The sequence below is a fragment of the Penicillium manginii genome (assembly GCF_028828005.1).
Source record: "Penicillium manginii strain IBT 31320 chromosome Unknown utg000008l:1.0-3226943.0:1.0-3228205.0, whole genome shotgun sequence".
Classification (NCBI taxonomy): domain Eukaryota; kingdom Fungi; phylum Ascomycota; class Eurotiomycetes; order Eurotiales; family Aspergillaceae; genus Penicillium; species Penicillium manginii.
In genome coordinates, this window is record NW_026643109.1 from 1,810,387 (window position 1) to 1,836,162 (window position 25,776).

General features: G+C 48.1%; 10 protein-coding genes across 10 annotated transcripts; 4 read left to right on the forward strand and 6 right to left on the reverse strand.

The window, feature by feature from the left end:
• Window positions 1-74: 74 nt before the first annotated feature.
• On the reverse strand, window positions 75-3,182 carry N7533_011322 (uncharacterized protein; the record flags this gene model as incomplete). Its single annotated transcript, XM_057107972.1, has 3 exons — window positions 75-1,890; window positions 1,942-3,012; window positions 3,073-3,182. 3 exons carry the CDS (start codon window positions 3,180-3,182, stop codon window positions 75-77), a joined length of 2,997 nt encoding a protein of 998 aa, XP_056955350.1.
• Window positions 3,183-6,083: 2,901 nt separating this feature from the next.
• N7533_011323 (dihydroxyacetone kinase) lies at window positions 6,084-8,021 on the forward strand (the record flags this gene model as incomplete). Its single annotated transcript, XM_057107973.1, has 3 exons — window positions 6,084-6,189; window positions 6,253-7,293; window positions 7,354-8,021. The coding sequence occupies 3 exons, from the start codon at window positions 6,084-6,086 to the stop codon at window positions 8,019-8,021; spliced, it is 1,815 nt and encodes a 604-aa protein (XP_056955351.1).
• A 1,457-nt stretch (window positions 8,022-9,478) lies between these two features.
• Window positions 9,479-12,206, reverse strand: N7533_011324 (uncharacterized protein; the record flags this gene model as incomplete). The annotated part of the gene is made up of 3 exons (XM_057107974.1): window positions 9,479-9,517; window positions 9,582-11,715; window positions 11,776-12,206. 3 exons carry the CDS (start codon window positions 12,204-12,206, stop codon window positions 9,479-9,481), a joined length of 2,604 nt encoding a protein of 867 aa, XP_056955352.1.
• Window positions 12,207-12,658: 452 nt separating this feature from the next.
• N7533_011325 (tetratricopeptide repeat protein) lies at window positions 12,659-16,017 on the reverse strand (the record flags this gene model as incomplete). The annotated part of the gene is made up of 5 exons (XM_057107975.1): window positions 12,659-15,029; window positions 15,094-15,252; window positions 15,308-15,490; window positions 15,545-15,753; window positions 15,829-16,017. The coding sequence occupies 5 exons, from the start codon at window positions 16,015-16,017 to the stop codon at window positions 12,659-12,661; spliced, it is 3,111 nt and encodes a 1,036-aa protein (XP_056955353.1).
• A 792-nt stretch (window positions 16,018-16,809) lies between these two features.
• N7533_011326 (cytochrome P450) lies at window positions 16,810-18,596 on the forward strand (the record flags this gene model as incomplete). The annotated part of the gene is made up of 5 exons (XM_057107976.1): window positions 16,810-16,902; window positions 16,951-17,197; window positions 17,252-17,867; window positions 17,946-18,088; window positions 18,145-18,596. 5 exons carry the CDS (start codon window positions 16,810-16,812, stop codon window positions 18,594-18,596), a joined length of 1,551 nt encoding a protein of 516 aa, XP_056955354.1.
• Window positions 18,597-18,951: 355 nt separating this feature from the next.
• On the reverse strand, window positions 18,952-19,918 carry N7533_011327 (putative transcription initiation factor TFIID subunit 13; the record flags this gene model as incomplete). Its single annotated transcript, XM_057107977.1, has 2 exons — window positions 18,952-19,454; window positions 19,561-19,918. The coding sequence occupies 2 exons, from the start codon at window positions 19,916-19,918 to the stop codon at window positions 18,952-18,954; spliced, it is 861 nt and encodes a 286-aa protein (XP_056955355.1).
• A 274-nt stretch (window positions 19,919-20,192) lies between these two features.
• N7533_011328 (protein kish) lies at window positions 20,193-20,685 on the forward strand (the record flags this gene model as incomplete). Its single annotated transcript, XM_057107978.1, has 2 exons — window positions 20,193-20,392; window positions 20,463-20,685. Coding segments are annotated over 2 exons (423 nt in total), but the record flags the coding sequence as incomplete, so codon positions are not given.
• A 174-nt stretch (window positions 20,686-20,859) lies between these two features.
• On the reverse strand, window positions 20,860-23,301 carry N7533_011329 (pentatricopeptide repeat protein; the record flags this gene model as incomplete). Its single annotated transcript, XM_057107979.1, has 1 exon — window positions 20,860-23,301. The coding sequence occupies one exon, from the start codon at window positions 23,299-23,301 to the stop codon at window positions 20,860-20,862; it is 2,442 nt and encodes an 813-aa protein (XP_056955357.1).
• Window positions 23,302-23,556: 255 nt separating this feature from the next.
• Window positions 23,557-24,162, forward strand: N7533_011330 (CCDC12/cwf18 family protein; the record flags this gene model as incomplete). The annotated part of the gene is made up of 1 exon (XM_057107980.1): window positions 23,557-24,162. One exon carries the CDS (start codon window positions 23,557-23,559, stop codon window positions 24,160-24,162), a length of 606 nt encoding a protein of 201 aa, XP_056955358.1.
• Window positions 24,163-24,539: 377 nt separating this feature from the next.
• N7533_011331 (uncharacterized protein) lies at window positions 24,540-25,536 on the reverse strand (the record flags this gene model as incomplete). Its single annotated transcript, XM_057107981.1, has 3 exons — window positions 24,540-25,209; window positions 25,275-25,386; window positions 25,464-25,536. 3 exons carry the CDS (start codon window positions 25,534-25,536, stop codon window positions 24,540-24,542), a joined length of 855 nt encoding a protein of 284 aa, XP_056955359.1.
• Window positions 25,537-25,776: the final 240 nt, after the last annotated feature.

Here is a 25,776-nt window from a genome sequence, read left to right on the forward strand (position 1 = left end):
CAAGCGAACTTCAACTTTTATTAATGAAATCTCTATTTGCCTCAATGATTTGAGCGGCCAGTAGATAGACGATATTAGTTGACAGTTTTGGCGTGTTTTTTCACACAAGAAAAAAAAAGCCTCCACGAGTGCGTGGCTATACCACAAGTAGGGCAACTTGAAGGAACAGGAGACTCTTCTGCGGCAAGATTATCGGTGGTATAACCCGTATGTGTCCGTCGAACATGATCCATGAGTTTGTCTTTCCTGTGCGCAGTCACTGTGCAGCCTGGTTTGGGACATTCGAAATTTCCAATTCTTTTTCCAAAATGTATTTCCCCAATATGACGTTTCAACGCTGCGAAGACCAAATAAGGCGGCCTTTCAACACAAAATGGGCATTTCCAAACAGTTCTTGGCTGCTTTCCAAAGGATCGAGCGGCTTCAGAATTATCCCAGGAGATTGATGCATCATTTCGACAGAGGTTGCTTAAAGCCATGTCTCTCTCAATCCCTTCCGGGTAGAGCCACAGTCCTTTCGACGGGTTTTCTTGGAGAAGCTTTGTAGTCTCGACATGGCCATATTGGAGGGCGAAATCAAGAGCTGTTCTGCCATCTCTATCTTTAATATCTGCATTAGCCCCTGCTTTCAGCAGAATATCTATCACGGCAACATAGCCATTTTCCGCCGCCTCGCAAAGAGCAGTCCTGCTATTTATGTCAAGAGAATCAGGATCACACCCCCACTGTAGTAGCAGGTCCACTATTTCAGGCCAATTCGATGAGACTGCCCACCAAAGGGGGGTTTGGCCATATTTATCTTTAGCATATGGATCGGCACCCTTTTCCAGCAAAAGTTGCACAGCTTCTCTGTTTCCTTCAGAGGCGGCCCAAGATATCGGAGTTCGATCGTGTACACAACGAGATTCGATTTCAACACCACTGCCGAGAAGTAAGTTGATAGTTTTGATCCATCCTCCAGAGGCCGCTAATGATATTGGCGATCGACACCCAATGCCCCGTTGATTTGCATCGAATCCTCTGTCTAGGAGAAGTTTAATGACCTTATCATGTCCACTATAGGCCGCCCATTCGAAGGGAGTTCGGCCCAATGAGTCCGTTTTTGACCACATATCACATCGCTCAAGTAGAGCCACTGCTGTATTTTCGAGGCCAAAATAGGCAGCAAGATGTAATCCCGTCGCGCCCAGAGGTACGTCAGTGCTGTAAGCCCCGTGGGATTTGAACCCCTTCTGAGCAAACAGAACTTGTCCACATGCGTCTGTCTTGTGATTATCTTGCAAAAAGACCATGAGAAATGGATGGATAGTAGGCTGATCGTGAACATGGTGTCCCCAATTTTTAGCTGCGTATGCGTAGAGAGGATAAGTTTCAAGTCTCGTTTCGAACTCAGCATCCGCCGAGCAGCTCCCTGTTGCAAAGGTCTCATATGAAATGTATGTGATGCAAGCTGTAGCAATAGTTTGCTGAAGGCCAGGAAGCCATGAAATCAACTTCTGCTCAAAGTATTCTTGAGCGGTATGATGAATCAATCGAACAACATTTCTTGAGCCATCGACAGTGATCGTGACTAGACCGGCACACACCGAAATCAGGTCATCGATATCAGCTATATTATCCCCATCAAACTCTAGCTCGCCTAGTTCCACAGCAAGTGCATGTTGCAGCTCAATGGCTGTCAGAGGTCTCTTGGCATACGTTATCCATGCAAGAACACCCAGAGCCGTGGTCCGAATATCGGATCTTTGATCAGTAATTCTTTCCATGGTCTTGTCATAAACATCATCGTACGTTTGAGAGCCACCTGTGAACTTTCTCAATTCTGTTCGAATGGCCTTTGGTGTCAGTTTTCCAGACAAAGAGTTCAAATACAGTCGAGCTAAAAGGAACCTGTTTCTCATAAGACATTTTCAAGATATGATAGATTGGGGTATCACTTACATGCCGTCCACTGCATCGCATATTTCTTTTATGATCTCTGGGTGAAGTCTCGGTTGTTTTGAAAGGTAAGGCATGTCCTTCAGACTAGTGCTGAGATAATTTGTCACGTCCTCTCGGGATGCTTGAATCTCTAGTAGAGGCATGCCTTCGAATCGGGTTACTATTTCCGGCATGAATCTTGAAGTTGCTAGAAAGCTCACTTTCTCGGTTCGTTGGAGGCCAAATATCTGGTCCAGGAATTTGTTCGGATCATCGAGCTCATCTAATGCATCGACGATAAGAAATACTCGCTGGAGTTTGTCTATTATAGATAAAAAGACTTCAAAAAGTTCACTGGTAGATGGACGTGTTCCTTTGCTCCTATGAGTATTGAACATCTTGAGGATGCCTGGAGGCATTTTTTGCATGCTTTGCAATAACTGCCTGGCAATGGATGCCATCAGGTAGTTGATCTTCTGTCTGTCATCATGGAGGTACTGGAAATTTGAATAGATGTATGCAATTCCGACTTCCGGGTTGTCCTTGTAAATGTTGTTCACCTCATCGATCACTGCAGAGACAATAATTGTTTTGCCTGCTCCTGGTATACCAGGGCAGAAGAGTGTTTGCTGTTGCACTCTAATCCACTCCATAAACATTTGAGAATCAAGGAGCCATTTTCCACTTCCAGGCTGTCGTAGGTCGCCGTACTTTTCTTGTTGAATTGCATGGCTTGTCGATGACAACCAATCAAGACATAGCTGGTCATGCTCATCGGACATATTCATCAGAACATCGGAAATCTGAATTCGAGCCAACCTTCCATTGAACGCATTAAGATTTCCGATATTGACGCAAACCCGATCCCGAAGACGACCAAGCTCGTCAGAGTCCCAAGTGACTCGCCTCCAAATTCTTCCGATGCGATTGGATTCTTTCGCGGAGTATTGGTTGACCACTTTTTCGATGTCGTCCAGAGTATTGCGACAGCTCTTTGCAATCGCCGTTAGATCATTTTTTTGGTTTCCATCGAGTTCAACGTCGGACAATGAGGCATCGACATCGTGTACCACGGCCTGTAGCGCTCTTAATCTTGAAAGACACATGTTAGCGAAGAGCTCAGTCATGATGCACCGTATTAAGAGTACATACTCATCTGAAAGCTCCTTAAATTGAGGAGGGGCTCCAACGACGGCCTTTCTCAGCTTGCTGACCTCGTTTATCACGGCAATGAAATCGCCGACTCCAAAACCAAAACTCATAACGGATTATGATTTTCAATGTAGTCAGATGCAAGACTAGATATTGAGGAAGTGACGGGTAGACGTCGCTGCGTGTCTCCTTGTAATGAGTCGAGTCTGCGGCCGCGGGGTTCGAAAAATCAACTGAGAACCCCCAAGGAAGGTGGTCTAATTACAATGCCTGATCTACATTTGGGCTCAAATACACCGCCTCGTTTCAGCCCCCTGCACTCCTCCCCTGTTGCCCTCTCTGGGGGTGATGACTGGATCATTCTTCCCAGATCTATCAAAGTGGCCAAGAACAATATCAAAAAATCGAGAGAAAAGGAGGAAATAGTATAAAAATCGCGATGAGAACTATCCGAGACATCTAAAGGGTCGTTGATACCTTATTGCCTGAGGCAACAAGCCTGCGGGTAACGTAAATTCCAAGCGAACCGCGCACCCAAAAACACATAGTAAATGCGATAAATTACAACTGTCTATCTTAACAACCACAGATTAGTATTATATGACTATTAAGGTATGGATTTTCATTGGCATAGAAAACAACATTTTTATAAATTCTAAGCGTTTTGAACGGCTAATTTACAACGTTACCATAAAATACACTGTAATTTAGACCTTTCAGATCTGATGATATACCTAATATCTCGACCACGCAGAATCTTCCTTTTTAAATATTTCACCAGTGCACTAATATTATTACCCTGAACACACTACTTCAATATGGCTACTAAATTAGACATGGTTGTCAGGATAGACAGTTGTAATTTATCGCATTTACTATGTGTATTCAGCTGCGCGGCTCGTTTAGAAATTACGTTATATGATCGATCCGATCAACAAACGAGGCCTATGACTCAAAGTGATCACTTTTAGAACAAATATCCTCCTTTTAAATAGAACATTTTGTTTCATACCATTGAGACTTAGATAATAGGTTGATCGAGAAATAAATGGGCAGGCAAATAGAAGTCGTATCTGTGTGGGCTGAAATTACTAGTATTATAACACCAATAAACTTGCGAACAGGCTCAATAATATGATGCTCGGAGTATCTCTGCTCAAAATTTTCTGGATATTTGCATAAGCAGCAATCAATACAATTACTCATAAGTGAAATGGCTGTAACAATTGAAGACGCCAGCTCCACCCTGTGTCGCCCGCCATTCCAGACTAGGGTTTAGTGATTCCCTTTCTAGTCAGAGGCAGTGGTTCTCTTTTTCACTCTATCTTCAAGATGAATTATCGAGTGCAATCCCTGGCAATTTCTACCGATCACCTCAGGTGGTTCCATTAGCCAAGGGAAGAAGTGTTCGTGATGGCTTGCGGATATGCTCCCTTTTCGGCAACTTTAAGCACCCGCTAACTAGCCGCCGACCCGCCAGTGTAGCTATCCTCATCACAGCCCTATTTGATAAGAAAGCGACCATAGGTAACAGTATCGGAGATGCGTACTCCGTATAGCTCTAACAGGCTCCGGTTTTTTACTTCTTTCATTAAGCCGAGGCTCTCTCAGCTCAAATAGCTGCCCGGAAGAAGTACACGCAGTGATAAAGGGGCAACGGAGCAATATCTATTAACATAAGTACTTTGTATGCGGCAGGCACGTTTATTTATCATAGGTCGAGATTTACGGATTCTCTGCTTTCTAGATCGGCGCCCATTGAAACAAAGGGTGCCTGGCAAGATTCTACTAGTGGTGTTCTAGACCAAACGGAAGAGGACAAGTTTCAGCGTGACAGCTCTGCATTTCCGAATGATTCGTAATCCTCCAGCCAAATGATCTGTCGATTAATGTAAGCTTATTTCTGGAAAAATCTGAAGTCCATGTGACGACTAGAGATATCCACAAGGAATGGATACAGTGGAGACATAGCTCTGCAGCGCATCGATGATCATGCAGTTGCTGCCCCTGAAAGTGGATACACATGGAATTCCTGTTGGTGGAATCAATTCAACAAATTGACCGCTATAAGCGTAGCTGCGTGTCAATGCCCAATTGTCTTTTTTTTTCATAACTTCGAGTGTTATTTTAGTGATCCACACCAAAAATAGTGTAACGCCAAATTCGAGCGCCCGCTGCACAAAATGTTGGGGTGGCTGGTTTGGAGGGTTAAAGATTCTAAATCAGGACAAGACGACCGGATTTGCATAAGTAAGCCGAGGGACCTGCCGAGGAGAATTCCGAGGAGGCTGTGTGGATCGATCTTCGTGAATTATCAAAAAAAAGAGTACATCCTCGTGACACAGCACGACAGAAGGAGTGGACTGATGTTTACGTGGAATCCCTTGGTATGGAGACATTGGCGGCTGAATCGCAGCAAGGAAATTCAGAAAGGAGAAACCAGTTTTGGTCGATCCTACGAAGATCAACCTTGCTTCCGGTTGGGTCCTTGACATGGACCCCCGCATGCACGATCCCGCGGCCCTTGCGCAGTGCAAAGTGGATCAGGATTCTATATCTGTGGGGTAGCAACAAGGAGAACAAGAATGGAGTTGCTTCTGATACTCGGAAAACCTTCCTAGACAGTTGTCGTATGATAGGAGGAATCGGTGGCGTGGGTGGAAAAGTGTCACCTGAGTGAAAAAAAAGCGGGTATCCACTCCCCAGCGGAAAAGCCGTGTGCATCCACCAGGACCAGGGCTCCGAACTGATTTGATGTTGAGGTCTGTGCACTACTGGGCGTGGCTACACCAAGAAATTCCAGACCAGGATCACTCATGAGTCTGCGGGGGCCATTCACTTGCGGGGTTGGCCGGAGGATCGCAAGGTATTCCGAGCATGCGTGGCACGGTATAAAGAGGGGGGGAAAGACCCTGGGCGAAAGGGGGTTCAGTCGTGTTACTTCCAATTCCCCTCTTCTTTCAAGTCCAAAACTTGTCAATCTTGATACTTTCAAGTCAATAGTTGCCGATATGAAGTCCAAGGCCTTTTTCAGTGATCCCACTCGGATTGTCGACCACATGTGTGGCTCGTTGGCCGCTCAGAACCCGTCCCTGCGATATGACGATGAAAATAAAGGTCAGTCAACTTAGACATGGTCAATTGTCTGAATGGGTTGATTGATACAGATTTACTATATAGTTCTCTTCCGCCCAATTGAACAAAACGAAAAGAAGGTCAGCTTGATCAGTGGCGGTGGCTCTGGACATGAGCCTGCCCACGCTGGGTATGTTGGCAAGGGAATGCTAGACGCGGCTGTCTGCGGAAAGGTGTTTGCTTCCCCCAACTTCGATCAGATTATTTCAGCATTCGATCGCGTTGCAACACCACGAGGAATCCTCGTCATTGTCAAGAACTATACTGGCGACAAGCTCAACTTCGGCCTTGCCTCAGAGACATATCAGGCCCAAACCGGAATTCCCACCAAAATTGTCACAATTGCAGACGACGTCTCAGTACCATACTCGCGTGGAAAGCTGGTTGGTCGTCGAGGCTTAGCCGGTGCAGTCATTGTTCATAAGATTGCTGGAGCTGCCGCATTCCGCGGTCTGGATCTCTCCCAAGTGTCCAAAATTGCCCAGCATGTCTCCGATAACATGGCCACCATTGGATGCTCATTGGACTATGCCAACCTCCCAGGTGGCCACGATCAACCTTCTATTCCCGAAAATGCCATTGAACTCGGAATGGGTATCCACAATGAACCTGGTGCCCAGCGTATCTCCCCGCAGCCCACGATTGAACAACTCGTCGCCAACATGCTGAAGCTACTATTGACGGAAAGTGACCCAGAGCACGGTTTCCTGAAGTTCCAAGGAATTCCTCAAGACCAGTCCGAGCTTGTATTGATGGTTAACAACCTCGGAGGTTTGTCCGTCCTGGAGCTGCAGGCCATTGCAAATGTTGTTCTGGAAGATCTGAAGAACCAGTACAACATCGTGCCAATCCGTATCTATGTCAACACTTACTTGACTGCTTTGGATGCGCCAGGCTTCAGCATCACGCTTGCCAATCTCACTCCTAAAATATTCCCCGATACCAACCTGCTCTCGTTGCTCGACGAGCCTGTCAAAATGGCTAGCTGGGCTACCTGCCATCCCTTGCCTAACCCGGCCGAGAGATCCAACTCCCCACAACACGGAGAGCGCGCCCGTTCTCCGGCCGTGAAGCAAAATATCTCTTGTAAGTGGCGGCTCTTATTCCGAACAAAAGTATTCATTCGCTAACTCAATGGCTTGATAGGTGATAAAATTCTTTTCGCTGCTGTTCTCCAAAAGATCCTTGCTCAAGTGACGATAGACGAGCCAAAGCTCACAGAATACGATACTCTCATGGGAGATGGAGATTGTGGCACTACACTTCTTGCAGGCGCCAAGGCTGCATTCGGTATCGCTGAAGAGAATGACGAAAACCTCTCCAACCTCGCCAAGGGCTTGATGAAGATCGCTTCTTCCGTCCGGAGCGGCATGGGTGGAACATCCGGTGCTCTCTATGGAATCTTCCTCAACTCGTTCGTGTCTGCTGTCCAGCGGAACTTCGAAGACATCAAGGAGGTCAATATTCAACTATTTGCAAAGAGCGCGGCTGAGGCCCTGGAGACCCTGAAGGGATATACCAACGCTCGGGAGAATAGCCGAACTTTGATGGATGCCTTGATTCCTTTCGTGAATGAGCTGTCAAAGGCTGTGTTCACTGATAATGCCACTACTTCGGATGCACTGCAAAGAGCTCTGAAGGCTGCCAGTGATGGTGCAGAGGCTACCAAGTGGATGGAATCTTCATTTGGTCGATCGACCTATGTCGGTGCCAATGATGATGAAGACCCTACCAAGGGTATTCCTGATCCAGGAGCCTGCGGAATTGTCTCGATCATCACAGCTATTAAAAGCGGGCTTCAATCCCCCAACTAAGTGAATGGCCCTCCTTGTATAATCTGCCGGAGTCACAGTCTCTGCAATTCTCTGCGGAACAGCTTCGTGACTACCACGAAGAGACCTTATGACCTTGACGAACCCTCTGAATTGGTATCTTATTTTGATAGCTGGGATCTTAATTATTATATTTATTCTTTCGAAGATAAGACAAAATGTTAAACTTTCTTCTAATTTTCAATATCGAAGGCTTTCTGAATAGTCGTAACATTATGAGTCTCAAAAGGTATTTCAAGTTATTGGGATAGACTTCTTTCAAGTTTTTTCAAGGTTCTATCCGCCAGTACTCAACTTAGATCACCGGAGGAGAGTCATCCGGCAATATGAGAGGCACATCCAATCACCACCATATGTAATTTCTCATGCAAAAATAATTAATCCTGTTGAGGGGTATCCTGCCGCCTTGTCTGCCACCTCTGCTCGTTCCCAGGTCAAACTATCATTTAGAAAAGCTCGGAACACCCCCGCAACTCCCGCGACCCCGCAATTCATTCCAGGGAATCACTAGCGCATTCCAACTCAAAGGTTCGGGACATTTTCCAAGGTCGAAATCTCGACTTCTAAAATAGAAAAATTACCCGAAGTGGAGACGGATATGTGTGCGAGCAAACTTGAAAGGGGGGGGGGGGGTAAAAAGATACATAGCATCGAACAAAGGTACCTTCCTACGTACCACTGACTCGATTGTAACCATGGCACTCAGGTACCTCAAGAGCAGTTATTCCCTTGAGTTCAGCGTTGTTGCTATTCCTATCCCGGATGACACATTCTCAATTTTCTTCAGGGCTTGAAGTACTGAATACTAGTACAGGTGCCGCGGATAATACTTAACTTGAATTCGCTTGTAGGTACCTACTCGGATCGCAGAGGTTACGTTGGTCGATATTGATGCCGAGAAATTAGCGTATTCGAAAGACAGGCTCTTGCATGCGCTAAGCCCTCAGGCTGGAGATATCAACCTCGGCAGCTGGATTTCCAGCCGGATACCTCAATCTGTACTAGCCAACCTTCAAGTTGGAAGCGGATTGAGGTTTCGTTACTGAAGGCAACGCAAGGGATATGTTAATGAGGTAGTCAAAGCGTTTCAGAGGCTCGATTTTGCGATCCATTTTGTGGAAATTTCATACTCGTCTACAAGCACAACATTCTCAAAATGAGTATTGATCTATGTGAAAAATTAATGCAAGTGAATTGTCAATGTGTTATGTCTCAGCGTTACTAATGTCATCCGTCGCTTGAATCATCGAAAGGGTATTTGACCTCAACTCACACATAGACGATAATATTTCTTGCCCATCGTTCGCTCTATTTGAGTCTTTCCAACCATCTGTGTAGTTTTCCTTTCTCTTTAGTGTTGTTTTTCTTCAGAGTTGGGTCTTTTCGTATGGGTCTGGCTGCTATATCCTTATTTGGGCGAATCATTTCTTCCAGCTCCTTCACATCCCACGGGGTAGTGAGTCTTCTGACTCTAGGCGCTAGAAGTTGAAATTGTTCAGTTTCGACGTGTCCGTTTTTGCAAAGGCATCGCAAGATACTGACGACGGTCGATGTATCGTATAATTCCAGCCCAGTAAATATCTTGTTAAATGGAATTTTCGTCAAAGGTTGCCTGTCCGCCAGAAGGAGGACCATGTTGAGGGGACTTGCAACTACTTCTATCTTTGGGTCCGGGTCGTGCAAAACATCTGCACTTAGATCTCTCGTCGTGTCGAAGATTTTCCGAAGACATCTCAATCTCTCCACCTTGCTGAGATTGCCTGTCTCAAGGAGATGCGAGATATACCCGGTCAGGTTGCTCATGACGGCGTACATGGTGAAGCTTCTAACTTCCAACTCCTCCCAGAGGGACATCCCTGAACCATAGCCCTCAATTGTACGGTCAAGATGTTCAAGCACGTTGTTGAGCGACTTCTGGTGATATTTCTCGAATTGCTGTGCAGAGTAAAATATACCCTCCGTTAGCCGCTTCAAAGTGTCCAAATCAGCAAGTTTCGGATGCAGCTCTTTCGCCTCGGCGAGCTGAATATGGCAAATTGCAGAGTGGGCATCAAAGCCGGCAGGTGTCCATTCTTTTAATACTCGCTGGCAGTCTTCCGTAATGAGAAAGTCTCGCATCGTCCGATGGAGGAATTCGACCATGATGTCCGAAGGAGCTTCCCACTTGGGCCTCTTCACAATCTCTAGAAGTCCTTTGAACCGTCCATTAAGCCGTGCCTCCATTTTCCGACTCTCATCTTTCCAAAAACTTTCCAGTCTGAGTTTTTTCACCGCCGGCTCATCAATCTTCTTGACGATGGCAATTTGAGAATCCAGCTCCAGTTCATCAAGGTACCAGAAACTGACGATTGAAAGCGGTTCCTTCGCTGCCAATGCCACAGAGAACCCGGTCGCTATCTGGGCCTGGTAGAATGGGTCTAGCGATTCCATTATATGTTTGAAAAAGTCGTTGAGGTCGGCCGGGTAGGCACTCACGCGACGCTTCAGATCCACGAGCCTATCCTCATTGAGTAGGCCTTGTTTCACTAGAAGTACGACTAGATATACCCAAAGAAATACGCCATTGGATCGTTGAACAATGTCTGAGACTAGCTCTATGGCATATGGATCAGACAATGCCAAGGCTTGAAAGTCAGGGCGGTCCAGCAATTTGTTTTTCACGTAGAGCTCGATGTCGGGCCTATTCAGGTTCTCCAAGTAAAGTTTGCGGGTCAGATCGGCACCTAAAGCCTTTTCAAAAACATTCCAAGGCCGACTTGCGACGCAGATCTTGATGGGTGACGTATGTGCCATCTTGGAAAGTATGTTGATCAAGTCCTCGTGCTCGCCCTCATATTCATCGAGCCCATTAATAAAAATGCAAAAGGCATTCGACAAGGAAGTCTGCTTGGTGATATTTTGCAAGCCATTTAATAACTCCTGGCGATTCCAGGATATCATGGATCTCTTGAGATCAAGACTGAGGTTTTCAGCTTCATTCCATCGTTCCGGAAATGCTTTTTGAATGAGGCCGAGGCACTTTTGAAAGATGTCAAATAGCAAGGATCGGAGTAGACCCTCCTGTGAGCGATTAATATCAGAACCATTGATCCAAAAGAAGTAGTCTATGATAACCAGCTTCTTTTTCCCTGCCCATTTCCGTAGATAAGCGGATGTTTCGGGGCTATTGACTAGGTACTTCATCAAGGTACTTTTGCCTGATCCAGGCTTCCCGCTTATCCAAAACAGAGGGTCCTCAGAAACCATCCATTCGGAGAAATTAGACATGTAAGCCCAACTGTACGTGCGCTTGTGAGCCTCTGAAACCTGAGACCGACGCAACTCCATACCGTGGAAGCGAAGATTTCGCATGATGAATAATTCGGTTGCTAGACAAGTAGTGGCAAGAGCAGTGCTCTGTATTTTCTGGGTAATTGCGTTGATATCGACCGGCTGGAGCGCTCCCAGTTGTTGGATTTCTTGCTGTCGATCCAACTGCAGCTGAGGCTTGGTTTTCTCGTTTCTATCTTCCTCTAGAGCAAGCGTAAAAAGTTTGCTTTGCCTTTCGAAGTCTGCTCTCAGTGTCTCCATCGAATCCATCATTGTCATTCTCAGGTCTTCGATAGATGGTGCCAATCCAGCCCGGATGAGGTGATTTATTTCAAGCAATTTGTTCATCACGCGTAAATTGCTGCCACTGGAGCTGTTGTCATTTCAGTATAATTGGAGCGCTGGTTTGGTGAAGTAGATGACTTACCTCTGCATTATTGTCAAACGGAGGATAAGCTGTGATCGATATGACTCAAGCTTCCTAGCCATTCCATCGATGCGATCTTGTGCCCACACTGTTCTCAGCGCTGCTCGAAAACTGCTCCATCTTGAAGTTTTGCTGTCCTGCAGATCATTCAGAACCAGAAGAAGCTCGTCGGCAGTTTGTTTGCATTTGTCGCCAAGATCGGCGAGCTCGGTTTCTTCGGCGGGTAGAGACTTCGAATCGATGGGTATCTCCAATTTCTCTGTCAAAGACCGCAGATCCTTGGTGATTCCAAATAAAGAATCGGTGTCTTCGTCATATCCTGTGGCGCTTTTATAGATTTTGTGAGACTTGGAGAACAGTGTGCCGGAGAATTCAAGAAACTGGCACACTGTACATGCCAGAGACAGTGAGCTGAGTGGATCAAGGACCATTGTCGCAACACACTTGCGAGCAGCAGATGTTATTGTGGAGAGATAACTGGCCCCTGCGCTACCAAGACATTTGCTTAATTACCCCTCCACGCTAGATGCTTAGCGCGTGGGTCAAATCGGTTATACACGCCATAGTTTAGGAGTATGATAAAGAGTCTTATAAAGAACTAAGCGGGTGTGAATTCAATATCGCCTCCAGGGATAAGATTTATTATTCGAATGATTAATTGACCCCCAGACAAGCATCATGTCTAGTTAAGGTGCCTTGCCTTAGTGGTAGCTAAGATGCCGCGCATATAATTTTATAGAAGTGTCTAACATTGAAGAATTCAAATTCATTACTTATTGGCCATTGCATTTATACAAAATTTTCTAAATTATAGTAAGTATACAGAAAATAGTAGAGGTTATATACAAGTAAAACAAGTCGCGATGTTCACGCGAAGATTATTTTACTGAGCCTTCTTTGCATCGCGGTTCTTGGTCATTCTGTCTTTCCGTTTCTGCGTTTGTCGCTCCAATGGATGCTCCGAGCGGCTAATCTTGCGCAGTCCTTTGATGATCTGATCACAGATTTTGATACCCTCATCGAATTTTTCCTGCTTCTCATAGCACTCCGCAAGCTCAATCATTGTACCGATGCGGTCGGGGTGGTTCTCACCTACTTTCAATGAAAGGGCCGCTTGCCCCTTCATTGTCGCCTTCAATGTCTTTTCTGCTGCTTTGAAATGTCCCTGTTTGGTGTAGATGACGCCCAAAATGACCCTCCCCATGAGCGTTCCTATGTGCTTCTTGCCGAGATTGCGATCAGCAATTTCTAGCCCGCTGCAGACAGTCTCTTCGGCCTTGCTGAGCTCCCCCAACCAAATGTAGACTCTTGCCAGACTGGCCATTGTGAAAAGTGTAAAAGGATGCTCTTTACCCAAAGTAGCCTTTCGGTCCTCAAGAACTTCTAGGATGCTCTTCAGCACTAATTGTTTGTCACCTTCCATCTGCATCTGAAGATTTGCTAGGTCTTCCTTTGCTTCCAGTGTATGGACATGGGTACGACCCAGTTTGGGATTATTCATCATGCCCTCCAAGCCGTCTTCATAAAGCGTTTCGGCATCTTTGAGGTTCTCGTAGAATTTGGCTAAAGTTCGGCCGAGATTAACCTTTGCGACGAGAAGGGGTTCGTCGTCTTCCAGATTGAGATCCTCGAGCCCCTTCACGGCGTCCTTTTGTAGCTCCTTCGCTTCGGTGTATCTTCCTTGTTGCCACCTCGATCGGCCAAGGGTGTCCATAGTCGTTAACGTTTCACGGCTGGTAGGGCCAAGATATGCCTGACACGCTTTCAAAACATCTTCTTGTAATTTGGCTGCTTCGTCACCCCGACCCAGATACCAGTAAGTTTGAGAGAGAAACATGGTGACGCGTCGGGCGGCAACATGCTCCAGGCCCCGGATTCTATCTGTCCATGCTTTGACATTCTCTTGGAGTATTCGAGCTTGTTCCCAATCACCGGTCTCTGTAAATACCAAGCTGAACTTGGCTAATTGGCGAGCGTGGTCGGGTCCGCGAACTTGGTCTTGTTCAAAGTTTGACGTGAAGCCGAGCCATTTGGAAATCCACCATCCGCGATTGTCCATCCTTTTGTCAATTTCTTGTCGTCTTGCGCGGACATGCATAATATGAGGAACGAGTTCCCTTCGGAATAGTGCGCTGTCTGTTATATTGGTGTGAGGCGGAAGAGGGAGGAGAATTGAGTGAGTAAGTGTTGTAGCTGCAGCTTTTGACCAGAAGTCCTGCTCCAATATAGACATCTCAGGCCTCTCGCGAACCCATTGGTGGACCAAGGAGTGTATCGAGTAGCGTTGAATGCCGTGTTTCTCATTAAGAGTGACGATAGACAGGTTGATGAGCTCTCCTAACGCGTATCCTAATCTTAAAGCAATGACCCCCCGGGGCCCAGACCCACGACCGTCGATTATCAATTGAGGCAACGCAGGAGGACTGCGGTCCGCCAGGATAAAAGCCAAGAAGGCGAACCATAGCTCGTTTCGCTTTTCAGCCCATGTGAGCGGACGTTTTCCTTCATCTGGACTTTTGAATTGTCCCTGCTCCATCTCAAGCTTGCAGTTTTCTATCGCCTTTTCCAGCACGTCACGGCGGATATTCTCACAATGAAAGAATGAAAACATCTTCAATAATTCAATCGCGTCTCTTGAGGACTGGGTGTTTTGACTTTCGATGCCTTTGTACATTATTTCAAATGTTGCGTGTGCTTTCATATGTCCTTCATCAAAAGTTGCAATGGCTGCGTTAGCTGATGTGCGCTGAAGCCGCAAGCGCAGCAAGTCGTCGTCGAAGAATGTCAAATAATTTCGTAGTGTGCATATTGAAGATCGGATGGCGGCACCAGCATGAATCACGGCAAGCGCAAGGGAGCCAAGTTTTTCGATGATTCTCGTCACCCAGGATTTAGTGTCGGCATCCGGCGGTACCGTTATATCAAAAGCGGCCGAGCGTAGAAGAAGCGTACTGGCGTCCTCTTCATCCATGCCTTTGAACTTAAAAGAGCCAGCGTTTCCGTAGACTTTATTGCCGGGTACTCGGGTCGTTATCAGGATGTGACCTCTCTTGGCCTTTGGGAAATATTCGTCCAAGTTAAGATTCTTGTCATCGGCATTGTCGATGATTAATAACCATGGTTTCTCGATGGTAGTAAGCCAGTGCATCGCAGCAGCATGATTAGGCTCCACTCCTCCATATTTGCCGATTTCGGCGTACGACTGTTTAATCAGTTCAATAGATCTACCGTCAACCCAGAAGACAGCCCAGAATCTGCCACATGTTGGATTAGCGACATTTCTCCCGCCGAGGTTCTATTTCGATTGCCTTTACACACCTTGATCGATTGTCGTCTGCAAACTTGCAACAGAACTGAGTTTTCCCTGATCCGGGCATACCGTGAATAACGAAACGCATCTGCTGCTGTGCCGGGATTTCCTTGAAGAACACATGTTGTAATTTCCTCAGGTCTTGAGCACGACCAGTGTAGAAGGTGCTGACCGGTTGGGGGGGTGTAGAAATGCCTAGTCTTGAATGCTGTGGTAACGAACTCCTGCAACTTGCGTAGTCGGTGTAAATAATCCTCCCATTCGTATTGTTGTTTCATATCCAAGTCGTGATTGTCCTGTTCGATACGACTTTGTAATTCCTCTTGAGATTTGAAGAAGGTGTCAAATTCCTTGAGTTTGTCGAATATTGTGTCGAGCTTGTCGTGGGATGCTCCTTGAGATTCTCTACCAGAGAGATATCATTAGCAACTGGAGAAAGCAAGTCAGAGTAATACCCACACGGTGATTGTAAGGAGCAAGGTTGATAAAAGATTATGATCCTTGGCCAGACCCGCACGCAGCCGCTGTAGCTCCGAATCCTTATTACTTTTGCGAATCAATATCTTCAAAGCCGTCCATCTTGCGGTGATTTCATGGCGATTATTCTTATGAATATGATCGAACAGTTTGTCGAGTTCCACTGCTTTCTCCTTGCATGCTTCAAGACTCTGCTTACAAAATTCCCACTGGCCAGCCAGAGGTATATCTTCTTTTTTTGACTGGCCTGCTGATTTGGCTCTTACCATTGCTTTTTTGTAGACATCTTCAACAGATTGAGTGACCCCATTCAGCGAGGTCAACTCAGCGATCAGCGTATGGAGGTCATCATTCGCATCTTCAACAGCATTCGAGATTTCTCTCACAAACTTGACCAGTTTCCCGGACACCTCGATCAGAGCGAGAGTTCCCACCACGACCGAGAAAGGATCCATCTTGTGAGAGGGCCTTCGAAGGGGCTTCAGGATATCACGGCGCTAAGCATATGGTTAAAAGCAGTGGGTAAATGCAAGGAAAAGTGTTCGTCCCGGCATCCATCCTTCGGCCCTAGGATCAATACGAGATCATTTCGCCGCCCTCTGCACGTTGTCTCTTCATAGGCCACTTTCTGCCTCCTCATTTGCAGCTTGTGGATTGAGGAAACGCCTCGAGGCACCTACAGCTACCAATGCAATCACTGATAAGAAACGAGGTGGTGGGGCGGACATTGCATATCAGTCCGAGGCTTATACGAAAGGAGGATCGCCCCGGCGGGGCGGACCGCTTTGGGAATTGATACCCCCGTCACTTTGCACGAGTCAGCACTGTAATGGATCCGTGCATTAGCCGATGGACGAATAGATGAGCGTGAAGTCTTGAGCTGAAGATGTAGCTGAATGCAAAGGGGGCTGAGCGTAAGTCATCGGGTACATTTTCATTGGCCCTTGATTTCTCACTGCATAAGCTACGCGCCAGCAGCACTCTAGTGAGCGCCACTTCGGATGCTTTAGGGTTAGCCGTTTGTTGAGGGGTATTTCGCCGCCATTATCCCGGTTCCCACGGTTTGAGAGAGAGGTGATACGGTAAAAGACAGTAAATAACAGTGCAGAGCCTCCTTGTAAATTCACATTGTGTGATGTGACGTCTCTCGGCGAGTAGCAGCTTGGGATTTGAATTGCTGGAATGTCAGGGGTCAGTTATTGATACCAATCTGGCTCCAATTCTCTTCTTTGATATATCCACACACAATGGTTCTTTCAGGTCAGACTCTCAGTATTGCTATCGGCGCTCTATCCCTGGTCCTGGTTTATAAGTATATCGCATCGCGGAGACAAAGCCAAGTATGTTAACCGTCTCTCCTTCCACCGCGGTAAACACTGACCTAGTAGATCGACGCCCAATTCGCTGCCGAGAAAGGATGCCAGCCGCTCAAGCCTTGGAGTGCGAAATGGCCACTAGGCCTTGATCTATTGATCAGAGCTTTCCGTTATGATGCGAGGAAACAGATCCTCCGGCTGTTCGTTGAAATTTGTGGCGAGTCAGGCACGACATTCGAGCAGCATCTTCTGTTTGCGCGGGGAGTCAATACCATAGAGCCTCGGAATCTCGAGGCGGTCCTATCATCTCAGTTTAATGGTGAGTTGCATACGGCCTGCTTCTAGTAATTCCATTCCTAATGAGCAGTCACAGACTTCAATCTGGGCCTCCGACCCATCCATTTCGATCCTTTGATGGGCAGCGGTATCTTCACTCAAGATGGTGCTCAGTGGCGCCACTCTCGCGAACTTCTCCGTCCCCAATTCATGAGCAATCGCTTCGACAATTTCGAGCAGATCAAGGACGCAGTGAATGATCTCATTGCAAACGTCCCTGAGAATGGTGTGGTAGACCTACAGCCCCTGTTCTTCCGCCTCACTTTTGAAACCACGCTCTTCCTGCTCTTCGGTCAACATCTCCCATCTCTCAAGTCCGAAGGCATCTCTAACCAGGAAGGAGAGTTCTCGGATGCCTTTAACACGGGCCAGGATTATCTTGCCCAACGAGGTCGTCTGGGCGAGTTTTATTGGATCTTCTCTGGTCCCAAGTTTCGACAAGCCTGCCGGATTTGCCATGACTTTGTTGACAGTGCGGTGAAAAAGGCACTGGAATATTCAACCGAGAAGACAGTTGACTCCGAAAAATCATCGTACACGTTCATCGATGCGCTTATCCAAGAGACGCGGGATCCAAAAGCATTGCGAGATCAGTGTCTGAATATATTGCTCGCGGGAAGAGACACAACCGCCTGCTGCCTCACATGGACTATGTAAGACAATCAGCACCTTCAAGTTGGAAGCGAACTTGAATAGAATGAGACCAGTTCATTCAAGACTGACAATTCTAGCCGCCTTCTTGTCCGTCACCCTGAAGTTCTTGCGAAACTCCGCCGCGAGATCGAAGAATCCGTCGGCGTGGGCCCAGATGCATCCGACCCCGTCATCTCCCAAGTGAAAAAGCTCCCTTACCTTTCACTAGTCATCAAAGAAGGTATTAATTAATCACTTCTTTCCCCGTTTTCGATCCGTCTAACCAGACCCCCCCAGTCCTGCGCCTCTACCCTTCCGTCCCGGTAAATTCACGCGCGGCCGAAAAAACAACCACACTGCCAACAGGCGGTGGTCCAGACGGCACAGCACCAGTCCTGATTCGAAAGGGCGAAGCTGTCGGTTACTGCGTTTACGTGATGCATCGCCGCAAAGATCTATACGGACCTGACGCGGAGGAGTTCCGTCCTGAGCGGTGGGAGAACGGCGCTCTGAAGAATATCGGATATGGGTATTTGCCATTTAATGGTGGTCCGAGGGTTTGTCTGGGACAAGAATTTGCGTTGCTTGAAGCGGCGTATACGGTCGTTAGGTTGTTGCAGACGTATGAGAGTATTGAGATGGTTGAGGGTAAAGAGTTTGATATGTCTGTTGGGCATGAGAGGCAGCTTTTGACTTTGGTTGTGTCGAGTGCGGATGGGTGTTGGGTCAGGATGAAGAAGTATAGTTAGTTCAGGGTTTATAAGTTTTAAGGATGTACCTGAGCAGCATCCGGGAGTCTTTGTTATAAAAATAGTAGCAGAGGCGAGCTCACATTTTTACTTTCGCCTGATCAATTGCTCGTAAACTTGATATCTGAAATTGTAAAAAAAAAAAAGCCCATGGGTATTCTGATCCGTGAAATGTCATATCCCCAGCCCAAAACGCCAGAATTGCCTGCCAGGTATTATGTGCGTAAAAGCAATCATGAAAAAAAAACCTCTCCCAAACGCCAACAATGAAGTTCCGCAACGAAAAGAAAACCAGAAGAAAAATGAGGAGATTAAGCAGCCGAGAGAATATGTAGGCCAGAATGAAGGGTTTCAATCAACCAATAGTCTTCCTCTTCTTCAGCATCGGCACCGATGAGTCCTCCGTAGCATCAGACTCCCGTCTGGCAGCCCTCTTCCCTTTACCCTTGCTCTTCTTCCCGCCAGCAGTACCAGTGGCGGAAGGCGGAGGCGCCGTATCAGCAGCAGCAGCAGCATCGGCGTCATCTGTCGCAGCAGGGCCCTTCTTCCCCGCGTCCTTGGCAACCTGGTCATCATTCTGATCGAAGGCCTTTCGCGCCTCTTTGAGTTCGCGCTCCATGCGCAGCAATTCCTGTACACGGCCCAGCTTGTTCGGGTCTCGGCGTAGTGCGAAGCGGAAGTCGTCGACTTTGATCTTCTGGCGACGGGCGTGGTGGGCGACTTGCGCTGCGCCGTGGCAGAGTTCTAGGATGAAGTCTGTGACTATTTCATCTAGGACACGGATTGTTTCGGGGAGCGGTTCTTGCGGGTAGGAGTGGTGGGGGGCCGGGTCTCCGTAGGCTAGGAGAAGGAGGCGGACTGAACAATTGGTATGTTAGTCGGGAGAAATGTGCTTGACTTTTTGGATAATGTTGCGGAGAATTGAGAGAAGGATTGTGGGAGAGATATGGGTAATTGGACGTACGCTCTGAGGAGAAGTTCATTTGCCCCTTGTGTCTTGCGACACGGGCACGGGGCTCTGCCATTTTGGAGGGTTTTCTCTTGTGACTTCTTTCTCCTGGTTCTTGTTCGATGGGAGCTGGAGCTGGCAGCGGCGGTAGCTCGAAGGCAGTTTGATAGCCTGCTCTGATCAGAGATGCGTCTTGTGGGTTGTCTCGCAAGTATTGGTAATATCTCTGGTGGACGGTGACGGGATCGACCTCTTGTAGTGTAGGCGCGACAAAGATTGAAGGATCAAGTGAACGGTGGGGAAGCGATGGAGATGGAGATGGAGACGGCGATAATGTTGCCGATGGCGTAGCACGCGGTGTGTAGGCGGACATGACTGGCAGAATTGCGGGATTGCGGACAGCTGTGCTGGTCTTCTACCTTGCTAGAGGCTCTTGATCTTCTTCGGTATTTCTTCCTTTGAAATTCGTGTGGGTGCGGTGGTCATTCAAGATGGTGAGTTAATGCTGCTCTTCTTATGCTCGAGATCTGCGTGAGAGGCGCGCCTTCCAGGCTACACTTACCGTAGCTGTGCGCGCACTGGAGACATCTCAGCATACTGTGTACTGTTGTGACGACGTCAGTACTAACAATTTGGCACTCACTTAGACGGCCCTCTTCAACTTCCAATCACTTCTTCTGGTGATCCTCTTGATCATCTGCACGAGTACCTATGCACACTCGATCATGCCCGGTATCATGGACCGGAATCAGAATGGGTATGGCCCCTCAATCGCGCCGGAGGAAGATGATGAAGAGTCCAGACTGACCAAGATAGACTATTCGGGATATTCTGGAAATGTGCTCGTGTGGGAGAACGACTGAGTCCATATGTCAGCATATGCTGTTTCCTGATGGCGGTATGTTGCCTCAACCCAGAGATCGAAGAGCGAAGACCGGAGCAGCAGAGCGTGAGTCGAATGTTGATGCTAATGACAAGTTTGTTGCAGTGCTCTATCTTCTTTGGTGGCTAGAGGGATACTTTAACGTCAAGGACGACGAGTCATTACGAAACGAGGGAAAGAACGGTATATTGTTCAGAGGAGGAGGTCGCAGCCCTCAGGTGTTACGGATCGGTTCACTTCAAAGCGATGGCTATTAAGCGCATGGGAAAATTCATGATTCAATGTATAGTACAGGAGATTGAGTAAATTTTACACAAATCGAAACACCAACGCTTGCTCCGAACCCAACCTGCGGGGTCCTAGTATGCAATGATCTATAATATAAACACAATAAGGTGAAGATGAAGTGAAGAAGAGCAGGGCATCAGGTCTCACAGCTTGGGCTTCATCTTGCTGCCCAATTTTCCAAGACCCTCGTCAAGCTCCTTTTCACGCTGCTCCTCAGTAGAGAGCTCAGGTTCGGGTTCCGAGGCTGTCTCGATTTTTGCTGACTGGCCGTCCTGGGCCTGGGCCTGGGCTGCGGCCGGGGCAACCTCGTCCAATTCATCAATCGCAACCCAAAGGCGCTCTGGATCGCGCAGGTAGCGTAGACTTTTCATGGTGTAGGGATCGATGGAAAAGCCTTGCTGTTCCATGGCTTTGATGGAGGCAGCTGTCTGCGGGATATTCTGCGCATTGGCGTAGCCATTGATGATGACATTCCAGGTCACGTCATTGTATTTGACATTGTGCTTGGCCATCATTTCCTTGATCTTGTCCGCTGCACGAGGCTGTCTGTTGAAAATGAAGGCACTGAGAAGTATGGTCCAAGTGCGCATGGACGGCTTCACATGATTGGGAGTCTTGTCCTTTTGTTTCGCAGACGAACTATGCAACATGTCTTCCACGAGTTGGACACATAATCTGAGTCCACGCGGGTTGCTTCGAAGGGCGATTAAAAATTCATTATAGGTATGATCGGTCTTTGCCAAAGGAGATATCAATGGATGTCCCTGCGCCACGAGCTGGCGAAACTGGCCATAAATGCGTTGCACATTGGAAAAGCGGTTCTGGCAGCGGAAAAATGTCGCAATCATGATATAGAGCGCGATGGGGGAAGGGGGGAGGTTGGACCCTTCGCGCGGTGTATAGTGAGGCGGAATGATCAGAAGCTCCTTGAGTGGTGTAATGTCGTGGAGTTGGTTGTATAGGTCGAGCATCGCATAGAAAACACGCGAAGGGTCGGCGTCGGCGTCCATGTATTTGGTAGTGAAAATATAATGGGAATGGAAGATCTTGCTGGCAAGGTAGGGATTCTCGCGAAGTTCTTCCTTCGTAGCGATGTCGTGGATCAGGGAGTCGACTTTGGCTCGATCCCCACGCGAAACTGCATCTTTCATGAGTGTGGTATAGGTGTATGCGTCGAAGGTATGATCATGGCTCTTCATAAATTCCAGAATGTCAGTTCCAAGCTGGGGATCACCAGTCTTGAACGCGTTGGATAGGACGACGTTCATCATATCACGATCTGGCCGAACACCCATCTTCAACAGTCGTGGAAGAATATTGAAATTGCGCCCAGCTGAGCCATCCTGCACTGTGTCCAGTGTCAAAAGCTTGCAACAGTGTCGCATGACTTCATCCGAGTCTATCTTCAAGCCTTCGCCTTCCGTTTGTGGGATGAATTCCAAAGCCTGAAGCGCCCGCTCCACGTCCGCCAGTTCCGTAAATCGCCACATGAAGCACAATGCCGTTTCTGCACTTATCCGGATGGACCTTTCCTTGACAATCCGGAGGGCCGATACTACTGCATCATGGCCAGCCCTTCGAATGTAAAGTCGAGGAGCTTTCTGGCTTAGAGAAACGAGAGGCCAATCTCGCGGGTCCAGACACGTCTCGACCAGGGACTGGTAATTGTGGTTGCCGCTTTGCCAGTCTTTCAACCAAGCATCACAGTGAAAGTTATCCAAGTAACGAAGACAATCATAGACCATGGTAAAATTGGGTTTGTCCTTGCATTCGGTTGTGACGATCAAGAAATCCGGAAGTTTCTCGGGTTCATGCTGCAACAGCCAGATGGCCAAGCGCTGCCAATGCGATGCTTTCTCGGTGCGGTGCATCGCGTCCCAGGTTTCTTGAAAGCTACCACCACAGTCCGTGCGGATCTTCTCAAGTATTTCCTTTCCGGCATCTCTCAATGCTGGCAGTACACTTTTATTCTGAATCTCACGTTGGTATCGTTTGGCCAGGTAAATTTCCTTGTACGCAGCTCTCCATTGCTGGAGTCCCAATTCCCGCGAGTAGAGTGAATTGCCTTGGATAACAGTTGCAAGATACACTTCTCGACTACTCAATGGTTTATGTCGGAGTCGGATTTGAGCATTGAGACGGCGCGTGACGGAGTTTGCGAGTTTGGGCGAGACTCCTTGTGAATGGAGGATCTTTCGGGTCGCCCTCTTGGATATGGACCAGGCACTCGGCCTCTGGGGGGTTCGCGAAGGATTACTCGAATTGTGCGCGACAAGGTCATGTTGATCGGTCGTCGTGTTGGTTGTCTTGACCTCCCCGGGATTTTGTACTTCTCCGTCACCCGTGAGGACCGTGGTCTTGTGCGAAGTGGGATAGTTGTTCGATTGTGACTGAGCGGTTGCTAGTCTGTGAATTTCGGGGCTAAAATCTTGGTTCAATGGCGCAGATGTCGAGGCATGGAGTAGGTTAGCTATGCGAGATGACCGCGAGTCCCGGTGCAAGCAATAACCTGGACCACCGCTCAAGTGCGGCCACAGTAGACCATGAGCCCGCGACCGGGCAAGCCTTTGCGCACACAGTAACATTCAGGAGCCTGTTGTCACGCGCATGAGGGGTATGCGCGGATGGTTTAAAGGTTTCAAAAAAGAGAGGACGGAGCCGGCAAGCGGAGAGGAGAGCGGAGGCCGATTTTGCAACGCCGCGCCGCCCTCCATCGTTATCGTTCTTTGCTCCCCGACCTCACCAATAACTTTTTTTTTGCCTGGCGCGGAGGACTTTGGGGTTCACTCAAGATCTATTCCACTTCTCACTTCGTCCATATTCCCATTCAGACTGGCATCATGTCATCCAACCACGCCTCGCTAGATGCGGCGTCCAACGACCGCAAAGCTCGCCTGGCGAAGCTCGCAGCATTGAAGCGCAAGCAACCCGAAACCGACGACACATTGCCAGACGCCGATGCCGATGGTGATACGAATATCGAGGACTCCGGAGCCTCGGAAGAGACGACTAAATATCTTTCCGGTCGCAACTACGACGCCGAGACTCGCGGCCCCAAGCTTGGTTTCGAGCAAGGCCCTCAAGAAGGCCAAGTGACTGTCGAAAAGCAAGCAGCTGAAATTGCCGAGGCGGTAAAACAACAAGCACAAAAGGACGAATCGGCAGATCAACCTATCGACTTGTTCAAGCTACAACCGAAGAAACCGAACTGGGATCTGCGCCGAGATCTCGACGAGAAGCTTAAGATTCTCGATGTGAGGACTGAGAATGCTATTGCCAAGCTTGTTCGACAACGGATAGAAGGTGCTCAGCGTGCGGCGAAGGAACGAGGTGCTGGATCCAATGGTGGTGATCAAGGGGAGGAAGTGGGGATTGAGGGCGAAGCGCTGGTTGAAGGAATTCATTTGCGTGAGCAGGAGGGGAATAAGGATGAGGATACGATTTGAAGTGATACCCGATATTGCAGGACGATAGGCACCGGTTGAATCTTCCGCTCTTATGATTTCTTATTTTTTTCTTTCTTTTCGTGTGTGTTCTAGGCCATGTCCACCTGGGCGTCTAGGATCTATATCTTGTCTTACTATTGGGCACCTCTGTTTAGGTCCCAGGCCATTCTACAGACATGAAAAGTGGCGTTGAAAAAGGCTTGCACATTGGGATGTATGAATATGCTATAGTAATACAATTGTTCCAACTAATTGGAACGGTGAAACACGAAATGAGGCATTATGTGTTCAGCAAGAATGAAAAGTCATGCGCCGTATGAAAGACCTTCCCAAATATCCAGCCTTGAAACTCCAGTTTTTGTACTTCCGCTCATATCTTACCGTCTAACATTCATCGACTGGGTTAATGCCAGACGCTTACTGTATGGACTCATGCTGCGTTGACGAGGTGGATCCGGCCGCCCTCGAGGTTCCTGTCTGGGTCGTCCTCCTTGTGTTTGGGTGGGTGGGTTTTCTCGATCTCGGTAGGAGCGTCGACCAGAGCGGTCTTGCTTAGCCTCTGGAGTCATTGAACGGCGCTCCTTTGCGGGCCGAGGACTTTCCACGCTTTGGCTGCGCCTCTCTCGTCGAGAGTCTTGGGCCTCTGAGTCCCGCTTTCTCCCACGCTGCTCCGGGCTGCTTTCCCGGCGTCGTCGGCGAATATTCCGGTCCTCAGTCCACTCTCTGGACCTGGATCGGTGCCTTGCACCCGATGAGTAAGAAGAAGCAGAATAGCTATCTGCCGAGTCACTATATCTTCTCTTTCGAGACTTGGATGCGGCTGGGGACGCTGAGTTTCCTTTGTCGCCTCCGCCGCGTGAGCTTCGAGGAGCAGGTGAGCGTGAAGCGGAGCGATTCGTCGATACGGTTGAGATTGAGTCAACCGAGTGTGTAGAAAGCGATCTTGCGCGCCTGGGCGACTGTCCAGAAGCACCTTCTCCATTGATATCTCTCTTTCGACCGCGCTCCTCATCCCGCTTTGCAAGGATACCATCCGCTACACCGTTGCTGTTATAGGTTAGTTGAGAGGTTGAGGGGTATATAGCCGTGTTTTCGGCTAAGCGAGGACGTACGATTCAAGTAGTGTATTGGGGTTTTCAGTTGAAAGCTTTTGCATCAGCTTGGGATTAAGCAATTGCTGAGTGCGCGAAGGCCGAGGCTTATATGGGCGGTCTTGCGCGGTCCCTTTGCATTCATAACTGTAGTGCCGTGCATATCATGTCAGTATATCAGCAATACGAGGCTAGGCAGGTCGGGGTCACATATCTCGTTGTAGGCATTTCTGGCATTGTGTCGTCGGCGAGGCTTTACTGGGGCCTCGCATGCCCGGCGCATTTCGATAACGGTTCATAGCGGTTGGTCCAGTCGCGATCGGTGAACAAAGCAAATCCCAAATCTCCTAACGAATCTGATCAATTGCGACAAATCAAATCGAATATCAGTGATGACAGCAGAGAGAGATGAAGGTTAACTAATTCCATTCGCCCCGCGGCTGTTCCACTGGGAAATTGTCAGGCGCGCGGTAAAGGCGGGCAGGCGCGGCAAAATGGCCCACGAACCTTCGGGCGTTTGAAG